The sequence below is a fragment of the Perna viridis genome, chromosome 1 (genome assembly GCF_037379345.1).
Source record: "Perna viridis isolate PV_CMFRI_1.1 ecotype Kerala chromosome 1, ASM3737934v1, whole genome shotgun sequence".
Taxonomy (NCBI): domain Eukaryota; kingdom Metazoa; phylum Mollusca; class Bivalvia; order Mytilida; family Mytilidae; genus Perna; species Perna viridis.
Window position 1 is genome coordinate 36,173,773 of NC_142445.1, and position 17,121 is coordinate 36,190,893.

General features: G+C 32.0%; 1 protein-coding gene across 1 annotated transcript in view; it reads right to left on the reverse strand.

Moving 5' to 3' along the window:
* The window catches only part of LOC148628562 (FRAS1-related extracellular matrix protein 1-like), a 39,160-nt gene extending 22,254 nt beyond the window's left edge, over positions 1–16,906 (reverse strand). Inside the window, exons 1-2 of the mRNA XM_088590233.1 lie at positions 16,277–16,906; positions 12,544–12,961 (exon numbers count right to left, since the gene is read on the reverse strand). Of these exons, the coding sequence (XP_088446359.1) occupies positions 12,544–12,762 (219 nt within the window). The 5' untranslated portion in view covers positions 12,763–12,961; positions 16,277–16,906. The remainder of the gene's footprint in view (positions 1–12,543; positions 12,962–16,276) is intronic.
* Between the last annotated feature and the right edge of the window lie 215 nt (positions 16,907–17,121).

Sequence of the window (17,121 nt, forward strand, 5' to 3'; positions counted from 1 at the left end):
CAAAGTATAAAAGGAACTGTAAAACTAACTGCAAGGGAATTTTAAATTGCAATTCTGACTTTTTAAAATCACAATTATTATATTTCTTTTAATGTTGAAAGGTTTGATTGATTCAAATTGGTTTACCAAAAGAACTTGCCATCGATCTAATCCTTTATTTAATGCCAAATTGCATCACAAATAACTCCATTCTATTTAATTTATCAAATTCATTTTACTAATGTAAGTACTTTGCCACCTTCAATTCGTCATTGCGCCAGTTTCCTTTTTCAGTACTGAAGTTACACCAATTGAAAAGATAATTTTTTTATGTTGTAAAATTAATTTCATGGTGATAATACTGAATCAGTGAGCGACTTCTGGAGTGTATCTCTAAATTGAACAATTTACCTTGCAACCCGGTTCACTTTTAAAGAGGCGTGAACAAAAAATACCATTAAAGCGCTTTTTTTGCTATGGGATTCGTTTTGATATTCAAATTTGCACCTAAATTCGTTTGATAAATATTAATTTAACTTTATTGCTTTTTAAAGAAAGGGTTAGTAGACAGACGAATGGCGACGAAATATTTGAAAGTTCGCTAGGTTGCATGGGAAATATCGTGGAACACTATTCTCGATAAAGAGCACATTACGGTGTTGTTATTGTTAAACTTTCAAAATTGTTTAAGCAATAAAACTTCAAAGTCCGTAAATAATGGGCACTCTTGACGATTAAAAATCGCATTTATGAAATTCATTGAATAATATTGCATTTTGTCAGTTGACAACATCACCGTTGTATGTTTGTTTTATGCCAAAAATATTAAGGAAATCTTCCAGAAAGGTCAAACGACCCCTGTATTTTAAACCGGTAGAGATTATGACTAGAATTTGAAGTCGTAAATTTTGAGCTAAAGGTATTATTATAGTTTACCTACATGCATGTTTTGACGATCTGAGTAGTGACACTCTGTTTTTTTTCCTAGACTGTTAAAGTTTTTTATCTACTTAAGGGTCCCCCACACACGTTGAAATCATGCTTATAAGGTTGCATGATCACGAAATCAACGTTTTCATTCGAATTTATGAATGGATACTACAGTAAATTAAGGTTAGAAAATTTAGTATGCTCTAGTCAATGGAGTATTCAAGAAAATGAAGCGGATGTTTCTCCCAATAATAAAGTTTTTTTTTCTTCGAATAGGGGAGGGGGTAAAATTTTATTATCAAGTCTGAGACTCGATGATTTTGCATCTCCTAAACAACGACTTGCACTTGGAAACACTGGTCAAAGGTGACAAAGGTGACAAAGGTGTTCAATGTAAACAAGTTCTATCTTTAAAAAGATAGCCGACGAATATTCCCCCTTTCTTTATTGGAGAACTGTGTGATTACTGTACTATGTTTCGTATTTCAAATATTTTATTGGTGCAACAAGTACACTATTTCCAATAATTCGATTAATAATAGATTATTCAATAAATAAAATTGATCGAAAATATTTCGGACACCTATGCCTCCAATGTAGCCTTAAATTTCACGGTTGCTATCACAGTTGTCCAATCAAATGCAAGTTTGTAAGCTACATCGGTTAGGTTGCCATGGTTAAACATCATGGATGTCACGTGATGTTAATGCGAACTCAATACCGACTGCGTCGGAAAAAAAAGACGTAGGGTTTTCCACACTATTGTTCAGTCGAAACGGCATTGTGTTAATGGGAATCGTTGAATTACGGTACAGCGGTTAATAACCAACTCTATTGTACAATGTCCTTGTTGGGTTGATACTAACAAGACACTTTCATCGCCCAAACACTCGCATTTGGCCTGTCATTTAATACTTATGAATAAAAGGGCTGTGGAAGTGTCAAACAAGAGCACTCTTGAATACGGAACGTAGATGGTGGTCGTTTTATTATAGGTTAACTTTAACCAAAAACCCTTGCCAGGTGTTAATTGTGGCTTCATTTTGGACTCTTGTTGAACTCCGTATTTCGAATTGATTGATAAAAGACATAATTTTATACTACCTCAATTAAATTCCTTTTAAGTATCTACCGCAGAGATCTTTCGACCTCAGTCGTATTTGCTATAGTACTCGTTGTAGTGTTACACCTAAGTTTATTCTTAGTTTCAGTTACCGACATAAATTTGTGTTTAGTAATATCTTACTCATCCGTAATCAATAATTTGTTTAAATAATTTATACGTTTGATTTAATAATAATACAATAAATAATGAAGTTGGTTGATTTATATTTTGTAATTTCCACACTATTACCCCCTAATGACTTGAAAGACACCTGTGTCTACCCAGTGGCACTCGGGTAACTGATTGTTCATTGTGATAATATTATCTAATTTTGTTGAAAAATATATCGTATTACTTTAAAAGTATGGAAGAATTTAAAAACGTTCATTGCTCTATAAATGTTGAACATAGTCTCGAGTTTTAATTCATCCCATTATGAATTCTAATAAAACAAATGGTATATTCCAATTGTCTCAACCGGGTTAATTGTTCTTATGTGGCTCTATTTATTGCTGAGTATTCAAAATTCTAGACGTAAATGGTCAGCAACCCTATACAGCTTCCTAATATGCCCATAATGTAACGCCTCGACAATAACTTAATCACAATAGAGTTGGGGCACATCGAGTGGTCTGAAATCTCGACACCTCAACTAGAACTTTTGATGACCATGACCTATGGCTGTGAGACACTTTACGGTACAATATGTTCAAATATTTATTCATTACATATGTGGAAATTCAATTTTATGTTGATATGCAAAACTTAAAAATGCGAGAAAAAGTATTAAATTTTGAAACACCTGAATATGAAATTATCTTTACTTAAATTTCTGGCAAAAAGCACCATCAATTGCCAATTTAATTTTTAATGTTCTAAAACTTCATCAAAAATAATTACATAACTGGCAAATCAATCTTTTTATTAGCAATATCCAGATAATATAGTGCATGTATTAGAGAAAACATGCATTACTATTGCCAATTAAAATACTTTACATGATCATAGGAAGGTCAGTGCTACAATTATAACATGTTTATCAGATACGAGACGAAACTGAGAGTATTTATCATACAAGGTGGATGAATGTACTTCAAAATAGCGGTTTCATATTCAAGATCATGTAATGTTAGGTGAAAATATGCAATTGTTCCCTTTGTTTACATATCTGAGAGAATTTGAATGGTAGATTGTATACAACAATGTTTTATGATGATGTACTAGCCATATCTCTTAATGTAATTGTATTTTATGATGTAATATCGCCTTTCAAGTTGTGCAGTATTTATTTAATATGGTGGAGTTTTTTTCTTGCAAGTAACTTGATTTTTCTACCATTTCCCTCTAAACTGTAATTGTTTATGTCAAGTAAATACTAGTGTACGATTAAAGGTTGATAAATTGTTACAGTTTACTAGTATCATTTTCATCTATGGGAAGTTGGTTCAGTTTGTAAGTGACCCTGATGTGGATACACCCAAGACAAACCCCGTTAAGAAAATGTTTCAACACTTTCTAGAAAACTTACACTGAATCAGTGTTGATGTTCTTACCCGAAGGCATTTTTTCTAATTTTTTTTCTCTAAAAATAAACCTTAAAGATATTTATAGACGCAGTAGCAGTTTCTTAACCACAAATATTAAAGGGGAATTCATTGGACGAGACAACACCGGGAATACCAAGAGGACAATACATGGAAAACAAATCATACAACAACAAACAAACAAAAAAGAACTAAAAAAGCACACACAGAAAAACGAATACTCCGTTAAATATCTGGGGCGAACTCAGGTGCTCATGCAGGTAGGCTTGATATGTGCCTGCGTCTTGCAAGACACACGCCGAAGGGTATAGGGTCTTCATTACACATCAATCAAACTATATAAATCCCTGACCATGAATTCAACAATAAATAAGTTGGTTATTGTGTCAAGCTGTTACAAAGTAACATATTTTTCGTAACAACTGTCATAAAAACATAAAAATATTTGATTCTAAACCTTTAATCTATATGCGGTGCAATTTTCTTTGATTTAACTTTCAACTCTTTGTTATCTAGGATGTAAAGCAGATGATTACCAGAGCTCTACAGAAAGATCTGCTGAAAAAGCAAGAGTGCAGCTGGCGCGAAGAATCTTATCCTGAAACACCATGAGTAAGTTTGCAAACGCCACCTGAGACCTAAACAATGTAAGTTTAAGTAACAAAGCTGATTACGTTTTAGGCTAAATGTTACCCAGTACTTAAGTTTCTAAAAACTTAATTTTGTGGTTTAGAGTCTCTTTTTGCATTCATTCGCAAGTATAAGACTAATGACCCTTTAAGATACATAATGAAAAAAGCATAATTTTCTTCTTTTTGTGTTTTATTTTGTCCTGCTCCTGGTATTCAAACCAACCAGCATTTAGTGTTTTTGCAATCGTTCCTGGTGTCTTGATACTAAATGGAACACAAGAATCTTGTCAACGTTTTAAACATGTAATACTAAAAACTAAATGAAAAATAAATATCGAAAAAAGAAAACCGAAGCATGAAAATGGGTCAAAATCCAAATACATGGCCAGAACATGAAAACATGAAACAAAGACAATCGATACATGCAATGTAGCAAACCGAATAAAATAGATTACATTAAAAAAAACAACCTGAAGATAAGGCAAAACAAGACGTAAAACAAAAAACTGCAAAACTACAGTAGTATTAACTCCTACAAAAAAACCTTGGTGACATCAGGTGCCTCGGAAGGGTCAGCATGTCCTGCTCCGCCAGCAGCACCCGTCATACTGCAAGTGAGTGTAATCCGGTAACGTTTAAGATAATTTGTAATGGCAGAGATATAGAATAGTTGTTATCTATCATTGGTCGTCTAAAATCACAAATTTTTACTTTGAACATTTAACGTGTGAAGGTAAAACCTTATAAAGCCCAATAAAGTGTCATGTTTCTGTTGAAAAAGAATTCAAATTATTTAATAGTGATTCATTATTTTCTGTGACGTTTTCTGTCGTATGGCATATACTGCAAAAGTAGTGAAAATGCCACATGGTGTCATAAAAAGAAGTGTTTTTGTTATAACTATTGCATAAAAAAATATCATAAGAAGAAGTGTTCCCCCTTGTTCAAATTGTGTTTAACGATAATTTGATAACTTGAACTAGCGCAGACAATACAATCATTAATAAATTATATTGGAAACACTTGTGACGACCATTAATAATTATTTTTTTATTCTGTCTCACTGCGTGCCCATCCAAAACATCTGTACATTACATGTCTGTTCGACGTCATAACAAATAGTTTCCCATCGCAGACGCACAGCACATGTAAAACAAATTCTAAAGACATGCTTTGCATCTTTTGTTAGCTTTCCCTTTGGAACTTGAATAATTATATATTAATTGGTCATTAGGAGACGGATTTCCATATGTTCTAACTTTCTTAACCAGATTTTACACGCAACTTAATAAAAAGGAAGACTTTAAATACATGGTTTTTCCTTAAAAAAGCGGAATTTTTTTCGTATATCAGTAAAATTTCTGAAAATGATCACTGGTATGCCTAAGTTCTAAACAGAATGATACCAAAACATTGCCATTAACATTGACATATGTGCACTGTCGCAGTTACAAGTTACTAAAGACGACAAGTTTGAGCTTTTAAGGAGCACAACATAAATTATTTTGTACAACGTTTCACTCAAAACAATCTTGTTAAAATTGTAGCATCATGACAAACATCTTGAGAAAGTGGAATCAAGGTAAGAGCCATATGAACGAATCAGAAATCAAGAAAACATAAAAGGACACGACAAAACAAAACAGTAAGTTACATGATAAAAAAACATTGCAGAAAAGGGAATGAAACAGACAAGTTCAATGACAGATTTATGTTTTATTAGTGTTTTTAGTGAGTTCCAGCTCATTACGAGCATGTTATGTGGCGAAGCTGTGCAACGCTATCCTGATAATCTGTTTAACACTATCAGCAGTATGAGAAGCAACATATCGAACACGCGATCAGTGTCGGTAAAATAATTACCCTGTTCCTGCAGAATAGTTTAATTTTTGCAGTTTATTTATCTAATAGCCTATATTTCTTTTAGAAAACATATTAATTTTGCAAAAAAGTTTACTTCTGTTCCAATAAAACTGAAAAAGTAGCATCATATCGTTTTTACAACATAATAAATCACACATGCATGATCAGTGTCGTGTTGGGTTTCAAAACTGTTTTCAATATTTTTTAACTTAACGATGAAATTTAATTTATCAATTCTTGTTTCTATACTTTATAGAAAATATATTTCACAATTTTGATCGACAAAACCGTTGCCTCATGAAGTAATTAAAAATTCATGATATATACGTTTGAATTAAAGCATTTCAACGGAAAATTTAAAAGTTTTCATTAAGTAAAATGTTATGTCGTTTTGATATTTCCGATTTGGCAAATTTTCATATACATTTGTAATTCAAATTCCCTTTACAGCCAAAACACCGCATCAACATAATTACACCTAATTGAGGTCGACCTAATGTAAATAAAAACCCTTTTTTATTGGTCCCGTGCATGGTCAAGTAGATACCTTGCAGCTAAAGTACAGGTGCGGGGCTTGGCTTCAATTCTATATCTCAATTTACTGCATGCATGTTTACGCTCAGGCAAATTTTCTGCCTTGTTTATCTTAAACAAACGACTTGTCAAAGGAATGATGTGAGAAAGTTATTGAGTGAACATTTTCATCGGCACGGGCCTTAGGGTCGGTGGCTTGTTCATCATTCAACATCACAATCCTGTTAACTAACCATTTACAAAATTATCACTTACAGCAAAAAATACTTTAGCTTAAATTTTTACCATTTTCTAAATGCAGGTTTTTAGGTTTTGATATTATGGCTTACGCCCAAAATACTTCTTGTAACACATATATTTTTTTTTGCTTTCCGCCTAATATCATGTCAGAAGTGAGAGCATTTTTGAAGGCGGGTAACAATCATTAATTCTTCACATTTGATGGCAGTATTCTTTCTCCGTAAATTCATCTAACATAAACTTTTGTAAAGTAAAACACAACATAATTACTAGACAAATAAATCAAAAGACACCTTCATTAACATTAACCAAACCAGGAGCTACAAAGTTTACATTATTCAACGCCAAAGATTATCCAATTTTGGAAGGACATCAATCATAGCAAATAGCTGGTAATTAACTACACCTGATTAGCTCATGAAGGTATCTTGTGGATAACCTCCCCTGTTTCAATCTTCATAAATCAGTTTTAAAATGATATCTGAAGTGTCTTCACTCTCTTCAAAATATTCAAAAATAATTTTTGTAACTTTAAACGCAGCAGGGATGACATTCCTTCAAAAATTAATATGTTCTTCTAGAATTGAAGTTGGATAGTTAGAATAATTTCATTTCAAAAGATGCTTAAATGCGCTTGTAAATCCCCTGACTTGTGAACGATAATATAAAACCATTTGTCATTTATGGTTTTAAAAGGGAATATATATTACAAACATTTGATTGTCCTATGTAAAAAAAACGTTCATTGTCACCTGTTTTCTTTATTTGTAATATTTTCGCCTTGGTACAGCCTTTCACAGATTTACTAGTCAATTTAACACCTTTTCTTCAAATATAAACAAAACTGTTTGTAAATATACTTTTTCCAACTTTTAGATAATTGGATGGAAAATACATTGCTCAAACATTCTTTCTTTGATGAATTTGTGCTTTGTTTACACCAAATGCGAAAAGGACTCGTATTTCATGAATATGTTTGCTTTTTGCTGAAACCCTAATCTTTTTTCAAACAATCTATTTTCCTATATAGCAGAAATGTTACCCTTCTGATGCCAGGCCGTTTAAATGAATGCTTGAATGGAATTCCATCTCATTATGACGAGATTAACAAATCAGGGTACACGATGAATAAAATCGCCATTAAAACTCGACAACAAGGAGATTTCTATTCACAGATGTATTGGCGAAGACTTGATTTTTGATGGAGTACACGTCTTCTTTTCACCCCTGCACGGCTTCTTTTGAACAACTGCTCAATAGATACTTCAACCAATAGCTGTGATAATTTGAATTTTATTACTTCTTAAGCACTTCGACAACTGATATATTGTCAAGAACTGATTTAATGTGCCGAAAATTCTATTCCCAAGTCTTTCTCAAGGCGTATTGACAGTGTAGAATATCACCCTCTGATAAAAAAGAAAAAATCTACTTTTACGTTTCACTGAAAGTGTCTGAGAAAAAAAATGAACATTGTAAACGAGATGTGAAGTTCAGATATCAATGAAAAAAACTCTTAGTAAATTTTACTTTCTGGCAACAACCCACTATTATTTCATGTAGCAATTCCGTCCTAAATTAAACAGAACTGCATCAATAGAAATGTTATACTAAATATCTGTAGACTACTAACGTACTTTCCCCTAGTTTTATAACCCGTTTTATTTGTACATTCTGCATACCACACTGAAGTAAATTGTTATAATTCATGCACTGGCATTAAAAAGCCTCAAATTATACCAATCGTGATCGTTTAATTGTATTGTCGGCGATAAATTAACGGTTTAGAAGAGTCATAGCGTTAGACGATCTCCCAAGTAAATCACTTCAAGTTATATGCAGCTTATGAATAGTACTCAAGTAAGTTTTCTCAGGGAAATCCACGTCGTTTCTTCTTGTTGACCAGAAATAAATCTATGTGAAGGATGACGTTAGCATATCATCTTTATTTGAATTTGCATTCCACCTTGGCTTTCTAAGTTCGAAACGTCAGATAATTGATTTGGGTTTTCAAGTCAACTAATAGGTGCAAGTAACTTTTGGAATCAATGTACTTAGAAAATATTGCCAACAATTCAAACAGCTAAGCATCAAAGTACTTACTTATATATTTTCGAGGGTTAATCAACATGCATTTGGGCCAGTCAGAAGGAATTATTCGTACTTTCACCCAACACGAGATAGATGTATGAGGAAAAACGGAATTACTTATTTGCATGCATATAAAACTAATTGTATTACTGATACAAATGGGTTTATGTTCATATACCTTTAATGAACTTAAAAACGGTTATATTGGAATCTGTCCACTTTTATTTCAGTAATTGTACAAAGTTTCTATTACAACACGAACATATACTGACAATGTGATCAGTATCTTATCAAGTAATGCATTATATTACTGTAGCTTTTTTTTTTATTTTTGCAAGATCCTATTTAAAATATTCAGTAACATTCATTAGATACAATGGAGTTATTTTTTGCCAATTGTATCCCGAATACGAATGAATCGTTAATAACACAGTGTCAATTTAAATCTATAATTCACTATGTCAGTAACATCGCTAGAATTGTCTGTCAACAAGCTTATAAAATGGTTTTTGACCCACGTTACGTGTGGTTAGGGTGTAAAAGTGTCAAATGAATTAGGGCTCTGTCCATCACAGTATCTTTCATGTGTGATTTCCGAGCTTAAACACCTGGTACATAGTTTGTACTTTGTCCCGCTGCCATCATGCAAGAAAACCCTTTCGTATCACCTTACAGATATTTTTGCACTCCTATTTCAAATCCAGCCGAGAAAAGAAGTCGGAAATTCAATTACGATTATCATCACTCCGCATAAAAATAATTCCGAAATTTAAATAGGGGCGTTTAAGGTCTAAAGGTCCTGTCACAGATTAATCTAAAATAACTTGTCTCTAGGTGGTCAACATTTCAAATATCATCACTCTGAACTACGCAAACTATGCAACAAATTTGTCATGTGCAAAACAAACGAATTGATATGTTTTTATAATAATTTGATGGATAACTGTATATGATCATGTTTATTAAATGTGGTCTCTTACGTCAGAACTAATCAAATTTATATTTTTACGAGTTTATTAGTAAACTCCCATGCAATGCTACTTCATCCTTCCATATGTTGTGATTTCAACAATCAAATAAAGCCCACATTTTTTAAGAGGCTGTCCATGTTAAAATCAGTCAAATTCTATGATATGGGTGGCACCACATATTTTTTTTCAACTGAATTTTTAGTTTCAAAGTAATATTTGTATCATACAAGGTAAATATGTAAAAGATTGTTTTAAGCGACAATGGATGATCAGAAAATGATTTTAAAGTTCCTTAACAAAGCAAACAATTTTTGCAAAATTACGAGCTATCTCCTTATTTCAATAAATGTCAATACTTCCTGTGTAATTTATTTCTCTTTAATCCTAAACAAACATTCAACTTTGAGAAAATATGCATTTCTTATATGCTATAGATGATTTTTTTAAAACAAAATTTCTCACGTGCCACCCTCTGCCTTGTTTTTGCATGGACACACTCTTAAGTGTATAAATGAAACAGTTTGCTAATGAGACAGAATGTGTACAACTGTAATTTCGCACCCTTTACTGATCTAAGATTTCTCGTCAGACGAAAAAGTGCTTTTTATTTGTTTTTTTTTACCATGATATACAAGCACATACATATATGCTGGTTATCTTTAAGGCGATTTAAGGTTGAAGTACTGTTGTGAGATCCATAATCAAAATACAGTTTTCTTTGAAGACATTATCTATTGTGTTGAGGTTTTGTATTGTCAGATTCATTCTTCTTTTTCGATGTTTCTCACGATTTAAATGCAGGAAATACATCTTTACATGATGCAGCGATTGTCCTTAATTGGAGAATCATTGTCATTTTGTAAATAGTGGGCGGATTCTGTCTTACGGTGTAACGACTTTTCGATACTTTTGTACTTTGCTTAAACTTAAGCGTACGTATAAAACATTATGTTCGCCATGTATTATAAAATAACAAAGACTTAAATACTAACACGGTGTCTGCGGTTTCAAGCATTTCATCCCCTCTGACCTTGAAAAGAATACAGTATTTGGTATTCAGATGTTCCAATACTGGGGATTATAGGTCAAACTAGGGTTACGAATGCAACTTCCTTTCGGGTCCCTTTTTGCATGAGAATATACTCATTAATGAAACTTTATATCAAAATGATACTAAAGATGAAAAAAAAATCATGATAGCGAATTCTCTAAAAAGATAGCGATGACATCATTAAAGATGGATTTTGATAGTTCTTTGAAATTTAATGAACGATAAAAATGCGATTTAAAGAGAAGCTACATCATCACTATATTGTCATGTCTTAGTTTTAAAACAGCTTGAAGAAAAACTGCAAAAGAATCTGGAAAATTGATAAGTAAAAAAAAAGAGGCTACACTTTAATACATTTCAATTTGAATTTGACATCAATGTATTTGAAGCCGTCTGTGGCATATCTTCTTCGTTTGAAGTTTTCTGGCAAATTAAACCAAACAGAGGGTCGGATAATGCTTACCCATTTTCTTTTTTTGTGATTTAACAAACTGGAGATAATTTTGATATCAAAACGTTATCTGAGGTATTTGTTTTCCACCTGATTTTTGTTCTGCTTAACATTGGGAGGATCTTCGTATATAATGTAAACTTAAGAGCTTGTAGGCTTAGTCGGTGTTATATATTTGACACGTTTTTGTTGCATTTTATGTTATTTTAATGATTTTTGTTTTAGGCTGTATGTGATTGATTAACTTTTCATAACAAAATAGTTAACTTTGTAGTAAAAATGAAAATGCTAGAAAGGTGAAGCAAATTGGGGGTTGAGTGTTTTTCACGCATTTTTCTTCTTCAGAATATTGTGTCAAATCTAACAAAATTTTAATATCACAATAATTAGAAATGATCAATGAAATATCGACTTAATTAAGCAATTGTGTCTATCTGTTTTTCATACTTCGTGACCTATTAATTTTAATATTTGACAAGTGTTTTATTTAAACAACTAATAATAATCACACAAACCAGTGTGTCACAGAAAATAGATGTATAAACTGAAAAAATTTGACAGTTTCAATTAAAATCACCGCAAATGTATTATATATTTCATTTGAATAAACTTAGAAATGATTTAAATGAGCATTCTTGTGTTCCTTTTCAAAGTACCTCGAAAATGATATTTTCCCTTTCTTTCTCTTATATAAATGGAATTTGAAACTAACGCCTTCGACTGAAGAAAATATAAAAGTTAATCAAGTATTAAAAAGGGAGGGGCGCAATTTTATTGAGTTAAAGCTGCATCAATCATTCAAAAGCATATCTTTTAACCTATCATTTAATTTTTCTAATGATAAATGTTGCTTCCAGAAAAAAAAAGCAAGTCATCTTGCACTGTCTTTTTAGAATACTTTTTACGATAGTATTTTTACTGAATTTTATAAAATTGGAAAAGTGTATTTATTGGCTGTATGTATTTAATTTAATAATTAAATCAATATTTGAGTTTTTATCTATACATTTGTAACCATTGTAAATACATTGACTTATTGACAAGTCATAATATCAAAGTTCAATAAATATCTAAAAATGGTAATTGTGCAAGTTAAAATAACTTTGGATCGGGAGAGTGATGGCACAACAGACAACTTTAAGGTGTACTTACGTGAGGTTCAACATATCCTACTCGTTGTGTGATTGGATCATTTCTAACAACTTCTATTCTACATTCCTCCCCCTTTTCTGTCCGCGAAAATCGAATATCATCCCTTTTCAAGTACACACTTCGTCCTATGTCGACCGAAAGCTCCTTTGTATCCAGGACAATTTGACACGAAACACATATTGAAAGCAGAGACACAACTGCTAATTCCTGAACTTTCATGTTTACTCCAAATCCTAAACACAACACTCCATTCTACATCCTAGAAATTTATTTGACTCCTTCCATATCTGTTTAACCACTAGTTTTGAATAATCCATCTATGTATTCCGTTTTTTTTAAATCTTGTCACATTTTTTTCGACCTTACTGCAGATTTTTCCACTTTAGAAAGCTATAATCTTCACATACAAACAAACCACCTGTGAAAACAAACAGTTAGTATAAATCTACAACTCTCGTGTTTGTTATAATGTTCCTTTTAATCATAGCTAATAATTCGATGAATAGAGGCTTGTAATCGAAAGAAAGCTTTTGTTATGTCTTAAAATAAACACTGCCCTTGACGGTACATCACAAAAATATATAAGAATGCCTCAAAGACATTCCAAATCCGTTTGCTCATAGTCCAATTTTTTAAGTCATACATATGTAAAATATTACATTTTTCTAGGTTGGAAGTTAAGGCCGCCAAGCTGTGAATAATACGTTGACGATTTTGACGATTAGAAGTGTTTTGAGATCAAAATCCAACAATACTACTTAAAACGAGCCATGTTTGGCAAAGAATTAAAAATAAAATAGATTAGGTAAGGCTAGATTACACTTATATAAACAAAGATTTACGTTTTAAGGATTTAGACCGTTGGTTGTAATCTTTTACTTTCCAACTCGGTGCTCGGATATATCTTTCCAAGTGTCAAGTTTGGAGCAAACTACCCAATTAATCAAGTACTCCCCGGTTTAATGCGATAAAGTTCTCACCTTCATTTCAAGCTCATATTTAAATATCTAATTAGATTTCAACGTTTCTTGCCTTTCCTTTGTGAAGAAATATTTCAATTTTGACGAATAAGATAATTTGAAATACTCTTTTCGGAACGTCTCTTTTGCTCTAGGGTCTCTTTTTTTCGTTTCGGATTCTAATTTATTCGCAGCTCGAAAGCCATTATAAGACGTGTCCAAAACCATTCATTTCCTTTAGTCGGTGTAAAAATAAAGTTATGAATGGAAAAATGTGACATTGATAGAAAAAAGTCATTGTACGGGTTAGATTTAATGAATTATAAACAGAAGTGGTTTACGAACACCTGTTTCTTGCTTTACGAGACAGTTAAGGTGCGTGATAAATACTAGTGGATCTGACATATTAGCCCATTCGATATGTCACTGTTTAGATTAACATAAATATATATTTCTCAAGTGAGATGTGAAGAGAAAATAAAGTATTTTCTAATACATGAGTACATTGTTGGCTTTCCTACTTTGCTAGGAGTATCGTCACTGGAAGCAAACTACTATTTCTAGCGACGAGTCAGGGGATTGAATTTTTTATGAATTTAAACACTAATAGTATGATTTAAATGCAGGGGTCATCAAATAGTGCACTATAAAACTTCAAGTGCATGACATGTAATCTTTTTAGAATTATATACATGCCCAAAGGCAGGGATCGGCTGCAAATCCCATTGATTCAAAAATTGGCTTGTTAGTATTTTTGTTCGTTTAGCTTTGTAAACATCAGATATCTAAAGAAAAAATATAACTAGAAAGATTGTTTTATGAAAATACATTATTACGAGAAATCTCGAGTAATATGTTTCATGAAACCTTTCTAAACCCCTGTTTAAAGAACAAGATGGTGGTTAGCGTAGTTCTTCATTGAGATAGACTTGTATTAGGGTATTGGGCCGGGTGAACATACTTAGTTCTTTACTTAAACCTGCTTGACTATGTATATTAGCATTAAAATTTTCAGATCAAATAAAATACCCGTGACTTGTTCGCGTTTACGTGTTAAAACAAACAATAATTATAAGGGTAAATAACGAAAGAATGAGAACTTCATAATCATAGTATGAAAATGGTCACACACAAAGAAATCTAGCAGTTTGGTAAACAAAAATATGATAAAACAAAATCCTAAAATCAATTTTCGTAATCCTGTAAATCACCATCATGTCATGCACTCAATATGCTAAGACAAATATTTGAGGACTAATTCTTCTAATAACATTTGAAATTTGATAACCACACATTTTTAAAATATTATTTAATGGTGAACTGGGCTTAGCGTAAACGGTATTGATTTTAATGTAGCTCTGAAGATAATAGTAGTCGGGTATTTCAGTATTAGGGTGCTGGTAAATACTGGGATCGAGTCACGCAAATTGTCAACTAAAGCACAGGTGTGCTGTTCTTAATTACGCCTGTATAAGCCGCAAACTCGTGTTTTGTTACTTTTGATATTGCTCATAGGATGGAAATAACGCGAATGACATATAATAGAAGCTATGCGACATTTCGCAACCGTGATACGAAAATATGATCATAAAATCCATTACAGCATAGCATCATTTCTCTACGTACACCGGTATTGTAAGATAACAAATGATCAGAGATAACAATCTTTATTTGCCAAAATTTATTTAACATAACAAATGAAACCTACGTTTAATGATATACGGAGACAACTTTCTAGCTTTTAATTATGCAAAAACCCTATAAAAAACCCTTTTATATACTATTGATAATATATTAAACACTTTTAACATTTTTCAAGCCTTTAAAACGATTAGATCTGAATGTACTATCGATGGAAGTCTTAGCTGCGGTTCGGATACGGTATATTAGATTCTATTATCTTAATTTAATTATCAATAGATATTATAATGGCATGTTTTCTCCACACGCCATAGTAAATTTCGAGGTTATATCATGAAAATGGAAAATTAATTATTCAAGGTATTTTATATTAAAAATGTGATGGTGAACTCCATATTCAAATATCTATTGAAATAAACAAACTATCTTTGGTCTTCTTGATGCGTAACAGTGGTGCAGAAACTTGTCAATGACACCCGAGATGAAATGAATTACATTTTGAAATACACTTAGTAGCATATGCAAAATGGAACTAGAGACTTTCTCTCTTCGGAAGCTGTACCCGTTTTAAAAGTTGATTTGCCCCTCTTCCCAACTGTGTCTATCCCGATTTCACCCCTGAAACATTAAAAACCTTTTCAATCAAAATTGAAGCTAAATTGTCCGACTGGTGTTTGTTTATATATGATATTGATGCGTTAAAAACCCTATGGACTAGGCGTTATTACACCCGGAAAACAAATGATCGCTTTAATTTTCGAAAAAAAATCCATTTAATAAGTATTTAACATAACTTCTGGAAAAAATTAAAAATATATAAATAAAAATCAAAATGCTAAAGATATAGAGAAGAGGCCAACAAAGCTACAAGCATAATGATACACTAGTCATTTGACTCTGTGTGATACGTTGTCAAGACGTTGTTAATTTGCTATAAAGTTATTCATATTCAGTCTGATTTGACCAACGCGAAGCTATATGTCTGCATTTTTGCCACTCTGTTAAAGTAAGATTTTCTTTGCTATAAAATTATATGGTATTGTCTATGATTGTCAATTTATTATTCAACTTAAAGAGATACAGGCAAGATGAGACGGAATGTCATTGCTAAATAGAAAAACAAATATACTTACAATAGTCGAAAAGTTCGAATAGCTCTAAAAGAGATGAGATATGAATTTGAAATCCAACTCCTTTTCACTGTAATAGATTTTGTTGTTATACAAGAAAATAAATCATCGTCTTAAGCACACCGCTCTTCGAAATCTGAAAAGATCATCAATTTTAACACTAAAAATTATTCCAATGCTTTGAAACGAATATTATTTGTGTTCAGTTAGACTACGGACTGATATACATCACCATGATGTCGCACGCCCATTTTACGGATGACTTTCTTAAAATTCAAATGCTTCATTTAATGATATTGATAATTTTTCCTTCCAATGAGAAATTTCCATTGCACATGATTTCACTCAGTGTCCATTGATTCAAACGATTTACAAGAATTTTCACTTGAAATGCCTAATACCCGATTTCACATCAAAACATTCTATTAAAATTTGTCGTATTTTTTTATTTCACAGAAAATTTGTTAACACGGAATATTCACATCAACGGATAGATTTGTTCATTTAATCTCCAATCATTTCTCGTGCACCTTTCGAATCACCCACGTGACTCCGCTATCATAGCCGTCATATAAAACCTTTAATTTTATACATTGACTGTTATATGTACGTTGTATTCAACGTTCAGGTAGAGAGAATGGTAAAATTAATGATCTCTCAGCATTCCCACACCTTCTTACCTATGTTGATGAAGTTAACGTTCATAAACATTTGTTTTTCCATGTTCATTTTCAACGTAATTGCACTTAGCCAGAAATAGCACTCCATTTGAATATTTAATTAAATTTGTAATTGATTACACATTCAATAATTTATATCCTTTCTATTTGACAACGACTTTGATTCAT